The 13,121-nt window shown below is 45.9% G+C and overlaps 1 protein-coding gene across 1 annotated transcript in view; it reads left to right on the top strand.

Annotated features, from left to right (window-relative positions):
• Positions 1-13,121, top strand: part of LOC138259476 (cytochrome P450 2C28-like) — a 1,060,791-nt gene that overhangs the window by 878,561 nt on the left and 169,109 nt on the right. Inside the window, exon 7 of the mRNA XM_069207246.1 lies at positions 11,216-11,403. Within this exon, the coding sequence (XP_069063347.1) occupies positions 11,216-11,403 (188 nt within the window). The remainder of the gene's footprint in view (positions 1-11,215; positions 11,404-13,121) is intronic.

The following is a 13,121-nucleotide window of genomic DNA, read 5'->3' on the forward strand; positions in this document are numbered from 1 at the left end:
GTGGAGTTGTCCTTATTGGGGCAGTCATTCTTCCAGTGGCCCTCCTGCTTGCAATAGTCGCACTGATTGTAGGAGAGGGAAGAACGGGGAGGGCATTGGGACTGCCTTCTGTCATTGGGAGGTCCTTGTGACCTTGATCTGGACTGCTGTTGACGGGGCTGAGGATAGGCCTGCTGAAATAACACCTTTGTTTTCAACTCCTTCATTTTTTTCTCATTCTTTTCTTGTTCTTCTATCTCCCTGTTCTCATAATATTGGGCCATTGTCAGTATTCCAGTGGCAGTAGAGACTGGCCACGTACTTTCACACAATTTCAATTTTCCCTTTATGTCTGGTAATAAATTGTCCACGAATTTGTCAACAAAGAGTCTTATCCCCCCTTCAGTAGTCATTTCTTGGCCGCTGTAATCAGAAAAGACACCCTCAAACCTTGTATAAAAGTCTGAAACACCCTCGTCCTTTTTCTGTTTACAGGCGGCCAATTTATCCCAATTTATCCTGTGTGGTGCAAGTATGGTCTTCATTAAATCCAAAATACGCAGTGGGAGAGCCAATTTAAGTGGGTCTGGTTTCGCTCCCCCAACCCTGTCTCTTTCTGTTGCTTGCAATTGGTCCCACGTGCCCCCTAGTTCAGCATGGTCGTGCCTCCGTACTTTTGACCATACTTCCTGCAGGACTACTGCTGCCATTAACATGTCAATATCGGACAACGTCATAGTACATGATTCAAGAATTCGTTGCAATTCTTTATAATATCCTGCAGGGTTCTTTAGGGGGGTCAGGTAAGGCGGCTTTTAGGGTATGTGTTTCAGATTTTTTCCATGGGGTGTGTACCCATATTTGTTGAAAATGCCCTGCGGTAATAACTTGGCCAGCGTCATCCGTCACCGGTTCTCGCCAAACCGGCGGAACCTCTCTCATGGGAAACATGGATGCCCTTATAGAAGGTCTACATGTCCACAGGCGGTCCCTATATACAAGAAGAGTAACAACATAATCATGTAGACCAGAACCAAGCGGCAGTCCAGTAGAGGCACGTTTTCGGAGGTCCACCAGTCCCGCAGGAGCTGAGGAACCATCATCCTCATATTCTTGTATTATAATGTTGCACATAAGGGTGGCTGCATGTAACTGAACTAAACTATCCCATTGTTTCATAGTGTGGACAATGTCCCTGACCCCATAGTCATTCCAATTAGTCATCCACCTCTGTGTCATTTCTTCAATGACATCTTCCTCTTGTGAATTAGAGAACAAGTGTCCGCGCAGGGTGCGCTTTCACGGGGTCATGGGACGGGGGTATGTGTGGTGTCTAAACAGGAGTCAATGGTGGGCCAAACGGGGGCCAGTCGAGGGGTGGGTACAGTCGGGCGGGGTGTATCCTCTGTAGGTCTGGTGACAGGAGGGGTGGTGGTGGGTGGCAGAGCACTCGCCTGAGATCCAACCGGGGGTGGCACAATAGGGTCACCTGGTGCAGGTTAAGGATGTAGTGTAGGATATATTGGTGGAGTATATAACGGGGGTTTATCTAACATATCGTTTAAAAGGGGGTCTTCCTCTTGTGGCTTATCCACTACTGTCCTGGAAGGGTAACACTTATCAGTTTGTAAGTGAAGCCTTCGGTCATGTTCTAAAATTTTCTGTTGATGTTCAGCTACGTCAGAGTCATATACCTTTTCAGTCACTGTCCTGGTCTTATGTCTCTGTAATTCTTTCTCTGCCTTCCTACGTCTTTGGTCTGCTTCTTTCTGCCAAGTCCGTAGTGAATCAAATATCCCTGGTCTACTTTTTGTCACAAACAAACGTTCCTGTAAATAGTCTAATTTATCTTTATCAAATGTCCTGTGAATAGGCCATTGCAAATCAGAACTACCTTTGGTTCTTTTTCTCCATATATCAGACCAGATAATCGGACCTATGCCATATTTAACATATATATAATGATTTGGAGTCCCGGCCGGAGAAGCAGGGCATGTTTCCTCCAGGCGGGAGTCCCTACTGCAAAGAAAACAACACAATTTCCTGCAACAACTGAACGCTGGTATTCTTCCAGTATTTAAAAAAATAAATTCTTACACCAGTGGTTTGAATACACCAAATGAGTGGCAAATATGCCTTTTGCTTCCTATATACATAAATGACAACTGAGGTCAGTCTTACCACTGACGGCGATCTTTGCAAAGAGCGATAGAAACCGTACAATACTCACAGACCTATTTTTAGACAGGAATCTTTCAATTCCCTTCCTTACCTGACACTGCTGTTATAGTCCAACAGTTGGGGACTCCAATAATTCACGTAAAACAGAGACCCGAATTCAGACAGCCACAGGAGAAGTCGAGCCGGCTGGAAGACACACAGTGGAGAGCCGCAGGTCCACGACAGAGAACGAAGCTCAGAATCTGGTGTGGGGCGCCTCCATTGGAAATCCAATCGTGAGTCCTCCGTCACCCGGTCGGTCCCCTGGATGCTTGACTCGGGTCCCTGTTTGGGCGCCAACTGAGGAACCAGGAAAGATTTGACCCCCACCCGGGGTCTTCTTCCCAGTGGTGGAGGGACACCCTTTATGTCCTCAGGGTCAATTTAGCAGAGAGTTCACAAATCAGACGGAGTCACTAACTGGAGTTAAAAAGAGAAGTTTATTACATGGATTATAGCTCGAGCTAACACAGAGTCCCAGGACAGTCAAGTGACTATCCTACGGAGGCTGCCCCTTCACTCTGGGGCACCCAACCTTATATACACACAAAACTGCTTAGTCAGAGGACAACTCCACCCCTAGCGTATTCAAGGTCCTCTACGGCCTTCAGAATATTTCAGGGATACACATGTGGTGGGAGAAGGTACGGATACAGCTGGCAGGAGGTGGCAACGACCTGTAAAAACTTGTTCTGGCAGTTACTGATTAAGCACGACAATTCTCAGAACTTTAATTGGAAAAAGTAAATGGCAGCGATAAGCAGATTGCAGCCCAAGGCTGCGAGCACAAGGTCAATCATCAAAGTTCAAGAGGTTTGTCGAGCACATGGCAACATAATAAAGATAAACAGATGCCTAGCAGCTATGGTGTATGATTAACTTTATGTACACTTTCTCAGCAGTACAAGGATCAGAAGGTTTGGTCTTCTCTTTTGTGTCGATTTTGATGCATTGGTAGTACTCTGAACAGAGAGATAGGGATGGAAAACTGGTCAGTTCAGTCAAAGTTATCGATGGTTTGCACTGGATTGGTGCTGATGTTGAGAAGACAAGAGTTGAATGTTACTTGCTTGTCTAGTGTGCAGGACATGGAGGACTTATGGATGACAGCAAAGTTTCCTCCCTTCTTATTTGTATAATTGACATGAAGTATGCTCCAGCCTGTGGGAATAAGGACATCTAGAATGTGTGAGGATGTAGGGGTGAACCATGCTTCTGTGATGAAGAGGGGGTCAAGCTTATAATAGGTGTTGAGGTGTGCAATATCTGGTGCGTGGATTACTGTAGAGGGGAGTATTCAATTATTCATCATGAGTGGGAATGTGCGTTCTGTAGTTTGAAGGTGAGTGGTATTTAGTGGTAGTTGTTTGACGGTGGGTCTATGTGTTGTGTGAATGCTATGGAAGTGTCTGAATTATGTGCATTTGGTACTGAGTGTGGGTGCTGGTAGAGGTGCATGCAATGCCCTTGTCTGTGTCCAGCCTTTGCAGCGAATGCCCAGGTGATGGGATGCCTTAAAGAGTTTATTGAAATAGGCAAAAGGTAGGAAATTATGTCACTTCCTCTGTAGATGGATTATGGGAAACAAAATGCTGTTATTTCCAGTGCAGATGGATGATGAGAAACACAATGATGTCACTTTCTGTGCAGATGCATGATGGGAAATGCAGTGATGACACTAACTATGCAGATGGATGATGGGAAATGAAGTCCTCTTGTTTGACTTCTTCTTTTAAAGATGTTTTGGAGGAACTGATTTTGGCCAGAAAACCAGTGCTGTCACCTTGTGTGCAGCTGGATAAAGGGAAGTCCTGTGATGTCACTTCTTGTGCAGTTGAATGACACGAAATTAAGTCCACTTGTTTGGCTTCTTATTTTACGATGATTTTGACAGGACACTGATGAAGGGACTTCCTGTACAGATAGATGATTGGAAATCCAGTGATGTCATCTCCTGTGCATATGGATGATGATATATCCAGTGATGGCACTTCCTGTGCAGATGGATGATGTGAAATGTATTTTGCTACATGTAATATCATAGATTACTATGGTAGGTGGGATATTTGGTTTAGGTTACCCACTTCTAACCCCTTTCCCCCATCAAGTAGTTGGCTTAGTTGATTATCGGTGATAATACTTAACAGGGATTGTATGTTATTTTGAAAACTGTCAGTTTGTACAGGTTTCTAGAGTTATGACTGTACCTCGACGGTTGCCTTATGGGAACGCTTCAGAGAAAAGCAGTAGGACTGAATTGATCATGAATATTATAGTTTATTTATTTACAGCATTGTTGTAAATAGGGCTTAATCACCAGGCAATGGAGCACTTAACATGTAACAAGTTAACGCTGCAAGTTAAGAACCCAACAGATAGCAAATAGCAATTTAGTTCAGTCAGAAAGGTTTAGTAGGAAGAATTGTGCTTTGAAAGTTATAGTTTAGCCTTATGTGGCGCAGAATATGTTATGATGACAAGCCAGTGATAAAGGCTATATGCCTAACTGGCTCACTGGGAACAAATATATCAAATACCATTGTACTAATCTGTTTATTATAAAAAGTTATGAAAAATATCAGTGGCCTGACCTATTTATAGGGAAACGGAAACGGATATGCTAGTGAGACCAGGCCCTTTAATAGTGAATTGGTAATATTGGTACATTTCTTGCATATAATCTCACAGAATGACATAGTAGATTAGGATTTTGATGCTGGTCCCCTCCCCCCCCCAGGGGAAAATTGTGTGTTAAAGTCAATATGCTTTTAAGGGGGAATTGGTGTTACACTGTGTTAAGAGCTAAGCTATGTTGATACATGGAATTTTACAGATGACAGTGGTAGGTATGGGTTTTGATGATGTTTACCCCCTCTGACAAACCCTGGAGGTAGAATATTTGCACTATGATAATCCTTGGTAATTCTTCATTGGAGTGCCCAACAGGTGTGGTGTCTACCAAACCCTTGTAATTAAACAAGGTAATACAAAATGTATGCATACATAGGAGTACATCCCTTTACATACTTAGGAGAGTTTTGGATAAGTTGTGTTCTGTCATTCATCTGCGTTTGAGAGTGATTTACATTCTGCTTCTTCCCTTGATACCATATCGGGCAATGGGTGAGCTCACCTCAGCCATTTGCTCTATTGCCATGTGAGTGACAGCATTTTCCTGGATTGTGAGAAAGTAGCCTCTTTCTAGCCTTGTTACCCCCACTTTTGGCCTGTTTGTGAGTGTATGTCAGGGTGTTTTCACTGTCTCACTGGGATCCTGCTACTGAGGTACCAGGGTATTGGGGTTCCAGGAGATCCCTATGGGCTGCAGCATTTTTTTGCCACCCATAGGGAGCTCTGACAATTCTTACACAGGCCTGCCACTGCAGCCTGAGTGAAATAACGTTCACGTTATTTCACAGCCATTTACCACTGCACTTAAGTAACTTATAAGTCACCTATATGTCTAACCTTTACCTGGTAAAGGTTGGGTGCTAAGTTACTTAGTGTGTGGGCACCCTGGCACTAGCCAAGGTGCCCCCACATCGCTCAGGGCAAATTCCCCGGACTTTGTGAGTGCGGGGACACCATTTCACGCGTGCACTATACATAGGTATACACCTATGTATAGCGTCACAATGGTAACTCCGAACATGGCCATGTAACATGTCTAAGATCATGGAATTGTCAACCCAATTCCATTCTGGCATTGGGGAGACAATTCCATGATCCCTAGCAGACACCCGGATACTGCCAAACTACCTTTTCCGGGGTTTCACTGCAGCTGCTGCTGCTGCCAACCCCTCAGACAGGTTTCTGCCCTCCTGGGGTCCAGCCAGGCCTGGCCCAGGAAGGCAGAACAAAGGACTTCCTCAGAGAGAGGGTGTTACACCCTCTCCCTTTGGAAAAAGGTGTCAGGGCTGGGGAGGAGTAGCCTCCCCCAGCCTCTGGAAATGCTTTGATGGGCACAGATGGTGCCCATCTCTGCATAAGCCAGTCTACACCAGTTCAGGGATCCCCCAGCCCTGCTCTGGCGCAAAACTGGACAAAGGAAAGGGGAGTGTCCACTCCCCTGACCTGCACCTCCCAGGGGAGGTGCCCAGAGCTCCTCCAGTGTGCTCCAGACCTCTGCCATCTTGGAAACAGAGGTGCTGCTGACACACTGGACTGCTCTGAGTGGCCAGTGCCAGCAGGTGACGTCAGAGACTCCTTCTGATAGGCTCTTACCTGTGTTGCTAGCCTATCCTCCTTCCTAGGTAGCCAAACCTCCTTTTCTGGCTATTTAGGGTCTCTGCTTTGGGGAATTCTTTAGATAACGAATGCAGGAGCTCATCAGAGTTCCTCTGCATCTCTCTCTTCACCTTCTGCCAAAAGATCGACCGCTGAGTGCTCAGGACGCCTGCAAAACCGCAACAAAGTAGCCAAAGATGACTACTGCAACCCTATATCGCTTCTCCTGCCGCTTTCTCGCCTGTTTCCTGGTGGTGCATGCTCTGGGGGTAGCCTGCCTCCTTCTTGCACCAGGAGCTCTGAAGAAATCTCCCGTGGGACGACAGAATCTTCCCCCTGCAACCGTAGGCAACAAAAGACTGCATCACCGGTCCTCTGGGTCCTCTCTCAGCCTGACGAGCATGGTCCCTGGAACTCAGCAACTCTGTCCAAGTGACTCCCACAGTCCAGTGACTCCTCAGTCCAAGTTTGGTGGAGGTAAGTCCTTGCCTCCCCACGCTAGACTGCATTGCTGGGTACCGAGTGATTTGCAGCTGCTCCAGCTCCTGTGCACTCTTCCAGGATTTCCTTTGTGCACAGCCAAGCCTGGGTCCCCGACACTCTAACCTGCAGTGCACAACCTCCTGAGTTGTCCTCCGGCGTCATGGGACTCCCTTTTGTGTCTTCAGGTGAGCTCCGGTTCACTCCTTTTCCAAGTGGCTGTTCCGGTACTTCTGCGGGTGCTGTCTGCTTCTGTGAGGGCTCCCTGACTTGCTGGGCGCCCCTTCTGTTTCCACATCCAAGTGGCAATATCCTGGTCCCTCCTGGGCCACAGCAGCAACCAAAAACCTTAACCGCGACCCTTGAAGCTAGCAAGGCTTGTTTGTAGTCTTTCTGCGTGGGAACACATTTGCAAGCTTCTTCACGACGTGGGCCATTCATTCTCCAAAGGGGAAGTTCCTAGTCCTCTTCGTTCTTGCAGAATCTACAGGTTCTACTATCAGGTGGCAGCTTCTTTGCACCCTCAGCTGGCATTTCCTGGGCATCTGCCCACTCTCGACTTTGTCGCAACTCTTGGACTTGGTCCCCTTGTTCCACAGGTACTCTCGTCCGGAAATCCACTATGGTTGCATTGCTGGTGTTGGTCTTCCTTGCAGAATTCCCCTATCACGACTTCTGTGCTCTCTGGGGAATATAGGTGCCCTTTACACCTACTTTTCAGGGTCTTGGGGTGGGCTATTTTCCTAACCCTCACTGTTTTCTTACAGCCCCAGCGACCCTCTACAAGCTCACATAGGTTTGGGGTCCATTCGTGGCCCGCATTCCACTTTTGGAGTATATGGTTTGTGTTGCCCCTATACCTATGTGCTCCTATTGCAATCTATTGTAACTTTACACTGCTTGCCTTACTTCCTTTTGCTATTACTGCATAATTTTGGTATTGTGTACATATATCTTGTATATATTTGGCATCCTCATACTGAGGGGACTCACTGAGATACTTTTGGCATATTGTCATAAAAATAAAGTACCTTTATTTTTAGTATATCTGTGTATTGTGTTTTCTTACGATACTGTGCATATGACACCAGTGGTATAGTAGGAGCTTTGCATGTCTCCTAGTTCAGCCTAAGCTGCTCTGCTATAGCTACCTGCTATCAGCCTAAGCTGCTAGAAACACCTCTTCTACACTAATAAGGGATAACTGGACCTGGTACAGAGTGTAAGTACCCCTTGGTACCCACTACAAGCCAGGCCAGCCTCCTACATGGATCACGGGCACTTCCACCTCAATCTTCTTCATTACCATACTGGTGAGGCTACCCTTTAGTTTTCCATGCAGAGGCGGCTCTGGTGAACGAGTGTCACCCCCCCTTGCTGAGCTAGCAGTAGAAAAATAAAACCATAGTTGTTTTATTTTTCTGCTGCTGGCTCAGTCAGCAGTGCAGAGAGGGGTGGCGCTGGGCCACAGGAGGTGGGAGGGAGGATGAGGAGAGAGTGCACCTAAGTGCACATGTGTATTTGGCCGGCCATCTAAGTCCGGCCAAACACACATGGGCACCTAGTTGAACAGCTGGGTTGGAGAAACTACACAGACCCCAGGGTTGTGTCGGAGCTGCAGTCTGAGCCGCTCAGACTAATCCTGGTGCTGTTTTCATGCTAGGTTTAGCATGAAAGCGGTGCCAGGATTGCTTGGGAGCCGGTGCTGGTGTCCCAGTGAATGCTGGGACACCACATTGAGGGAACAGAAGCGAGACGGCAGGAGAAGCAGGAAACGTGGGAGACGGCGGGAGACGGCGGTAAGGAAAGTATTTTTTCTTTTCTTTTCTTTTCCCCCCTCCGTTTACCTCCCCAACCCCTCCCCTTCAGATCTGTGGCAGCCGCCGCTGTTTTATGTTCTCCTTTTATAGATTCTATTCAATTTCTTTCCCTCTGCTGACTTGCAGCTTCCTTAGGAAGGTATCCGGTTTCTTGTTTGCTATTGATTTGTATTGCAGTGTGCCACATCCTACAAGGTCATTGCTTCTAAAATGATTGGCCCTCTTAGAATGTCCAGCGTATATCATTGTTTTATCTCTCCAATATGGCCACAACATCTAGAAGCATTATTTCAGCCATTTTGGATTGGTACACCAATGACACACTGAACAATATCATTCAAAAATGTGGACGTATATTGAGTGCCCATCTTGGGAACTGGCATGGCCATCTTGGGAACTGTTATGGCAGTTATGGGAACTGTTATTGTTTTACTGCTCCAGATTGGCCAACATGTTGCTTCTAAATTTGGCTGCTACGTTGTAACTTTAAAATAACTATACACTATGTACTATTCCGTGCCAAGATGGTTGCTGCTTTTAGACAGTGACATGTTTTATTTTTTGCTACTTTTTTTAATGTGTATAGTTTATGCATTTTGAGTTGGTATTGTGTTTTGTTGTGGATGGTAAGTAAGTGAACGGAAGAATGAGCCAGCTGGTGAATAGATGCATGATTCCAAGGATAAGTGACTGACTGCATATATGATGCATATACCAAAAATAGAAACATAATACATATGAGGAGAATTGCCACAGCCATTAAAACACAGATCCGGCTGCTCATTCACTGATCCTTTGCATCTCTGCATTCCATACCACGCAGGTCTTCCACACCACTGGACAAAATATTCAACACCGTAATACAAGTGCAGATAAAATTGAATACTTTTTAAATGGATTTGTGGGTGGACTAGGGAACTTTCAACAAAGATGAGGGCTTCAATTCTTCTATGTGTGCAGTTGTGTTTTAAGACTAATTATTTAGATGCATTAACCATGCTCTGAAGTGATCCTAATCACAGAGTAGCACTCTGTTTAACTATTAAATAAATGTATTTCTATTTTCAGGCACAACACTGTTTTCGGATATTGTAAGCAAAAGTAGGCAAAAAGGTTTATCAAATAAGATGTTTTGGCAATTATGTGCAGTACCTTAGCGTTAGCCTAAGGAAATGCTATGCTTTATAACAGCTCTACAATCAATACAAAAATCAATAATTGATCAATCAGTAGCCTACTGCACCTGTGGCAGGTGGCTGTGAGTAAGCTGCTAGCTGCTTATCACGTCAAAATCTAGACCCTGAGAATTTCAGACTTAGGGGGTCATTCTTACTTTGGCGGGCGGCGGAGGCCGCCCGCCAAAGTAACCCCGTCAGAACACCGCACCGCGGTCGAAAGACCGCTGCGGTGATTCTGAGATTTGCCCTGGGCTGGCGGGCGGCCGCCAAAAGGCCGCCCGCCAGCCCAGGGCAAATCAACCTTCCCACGAGGACGCCGGCTCAGAATTGAGCCGGCGTAGTGGGAAGGTGCGACGGGTGCAGTGGCACCTGTCACGTATTTCAGTGTCTGCATAGCAGACACTGAAATACTTTGCGGGGCCCTCTTACGGGGGCCCCTGCAGTGCCCATGCCATTGGCATGGGCACTGCAGGGGCCCCCAGGGGCCCCGCGGCACCCCCTACCGCCAACCTGTTCATGGCGGGTTTCCCGCCATGAACAGGATGGCGGTAGGGGGTGTCTGAATCCCCATGGCGGCGGAGCGCGCTACGCCGCCATGGAGGATTCAGAAGGGCAGCGGTAAACCGGCGGGTGACCGCCGGTTTACCCTTTCTGACCGCGGCTGAACCGCCGCGGTCAGAATGCCCTTCGGAGCACCGCCAGCCTGTCGGCGGTGCTCCCGTGGCCGGTGACCCTGGCGGTCATCGGCCGCCAGGGTCAGAATGAGGCCCTTAGATTCTAGCAAACTTGATAAAAGGAGTTGGCTGTTATGATGTAACACTATAGTAAAAATGAACGTGGAATTAAAGACAAAACACCTCTTTACATACTATGGCCTTTGCTCACCCCCAAACCAGACCATGAAAGTAGTGCGATGTTCCATTATTGCCCCTTCAGAGTGCCCTATCAGGGCCTACAGGTTTTTACCTATTTTAAGTGAATGTTCGACTTCAACATATACTTTTTTACCATCTGTTTTTCAAAATTGTGTCTGGGGAAGAATCCCTCCAGATCCCCCTTTTAGGTGGCTTGCTTGCTCCTCTCACTCATCACTGTCCAGTTTGAGCATTGTACATGCATTCAGTGGGCGTTGCCATTTGATAAAGTGGGTGAACCAGTGGCAAAAGAGGGTGGCACCCTGCTAAGAAAAGTTTTGGATACCTGCTCTTATTTGTGTTTTTTTGCTGTTTACAAATTAAGCATTGCTCCAGAATAATACATTTTAAATGAGAATCAAATTTTGACATTGACAGAATAATTTTTCCCAAACAGAAAAAGTTCACCAAGAGATCGACCGTGTGATCGGCCAAAGTCGCCCACCATGTATGGAAGACCGAATGAAGATGCCATACACGGAAGCAGTAATCCATGAGATCCAGCGCTTTATTGATATCATACCATTGAATATACCATATTCCGTGACGCGTGACACTACATTTAGGGAATACTCCATTCCAAAGGTAAATATAAAAATATTGGGAACATTGTAAGCTTGCAGTCTGAAAACTAGCCTGAATTCGTAAACCTATGGCAGTTTTCTGCGTCAGAGGGACGTGCAATGGGTGTTGCTGTGGGCTTTCCACCGCAACACCCATTGCTTTTGACGCTGCCCCAGACTTACAAGGAGTCATAAATTTGAGGCAGCACCAAAAGCTAACACCACCCCTGGTGCAATGAGGAGAAATATTTTTATTTCTCCTCGTTTTTGCTTTTTCTGTGTATGTTGCATTCTGCAGCACACATAGAAAGAGCAAAACGCCATGAATGATTGTTTATGTGCAGGAAGGTGTCCCTTTCTGCACATAAACAATCATTCAATAGTGACGATTTGCTAATTCTATGTCTGCTGCATTCTACAGTACACATAGAATGCCTAATCACCATTGTAGATTAAATGCAAGAAGAGACACCTTTCTGCACATAAACAATCATTCCCTTCAACACAGGCACCCTTGCACTTTGGTGCAAGAATGCTTGTGTTAGCACTGGCAGCTAAATTTAGCACCAGCGCTAGTGGAAACACAGTGGTGTGCCGTATTTTTGTAAATGCAGCATATCCCTACATATAAGAACTGACGCAGTGTGGTGCTGACAATTTTGGCACAGCGCCTCACCAGTTCCTGGTAAATCTGGCACATAGACTCACAGTCTTATTTAGAGATGGACAGTAAAGAGATACCTGCCAAAAAAAACAAATATCTGAACATCTCACTTCTACCTTTTCCCACCTACTTTCAAGTGTTGATACTCCCTCACAGTGGACCTTACGCTGGGGAAAACAGCAGCATAGAAAACTCCTATTGGGGGGCAGTTCCTCAAAAGCAAATCTCCCCAGATGTATTTTTCAGTTCTGGCATGCAAAGCAAACCATAGTGATCCTGGGTTTAAAAATCCTTGAAGTGTCTCCAAATGCTGGAATATTACTGCCAGTACATGGTAAACATCTAAAGGTTTTTCGAATCCAGGACTGCCATGGTTTGAGTGTCCTGAAGAAGGACTCCTATGTTTGGGGTCAATCTTCAGTAATCACATTTGGGATGACTGTCAACTGTGCCTGTGTGGAATGACAGACCTGTTACCATGGATAATTTTGCTCAGAAGCAACTCCTGCCATGTAAGTTAGGGCCATTTTGAGGATAAAATGGCCACAAAAAGTACAGACTTGTTTAGATTCAGTACAGTGATGCTGCTGGTGGTGTATTTTAACACAATGGACTACAGATTGGGTAATTGTAGCCCAGACAGTTCAACCCAAATAGTTGTATCTAATATGTTATTTGTGTGGCATCCTTACATGATCATTACAGGAGATCAAATATTTTGTAAGTAGCTACTCTATGCCTGCTGAAGAGACTAATAGTAAACTGCAAACTATTCATGAATGTCTCTTAAAGGGCTTGCAGATAATTCAAATCTTATAATCTTTAGTACATACCATGTTTGAATTTAGGGAGGACCTGGCTTGGCAGTTCGGGCCGGAATGTTCCCATGGGAAGCAGGGTCAAGACTGATTTGCATATGGCTGGGTCCAAATTGTGGTGGCATAATGAGCAAAATAATGATGGTTTGGAGTGCTATCTGAACTATTGCCAGTGGTTACACTTATTGCAAGCAGCCTCCCATCATCCCATCTTCCCCTGCTCTGTGTGTTTCATGTACTGCCCTAAGTGGCATGGGT

The sequence above is a fragment of the Pleurodeles waltl genome, chromosome 9, assembly GCF_031143425.1.
Source record: "Pleurodeles waltl isolate 20211129_DDA chromosome 9, aPleWal1.hap1.20221129, whole genome shotgun sequence".
In the NCBI taxonomy this organism is placed as follows: domain Eukaryota; kingdom Metazoa; phylum Chordata; class Amphibia; order Caudata; family Salamandridae; genus Pleurodeles; species Pleurodeles waltl.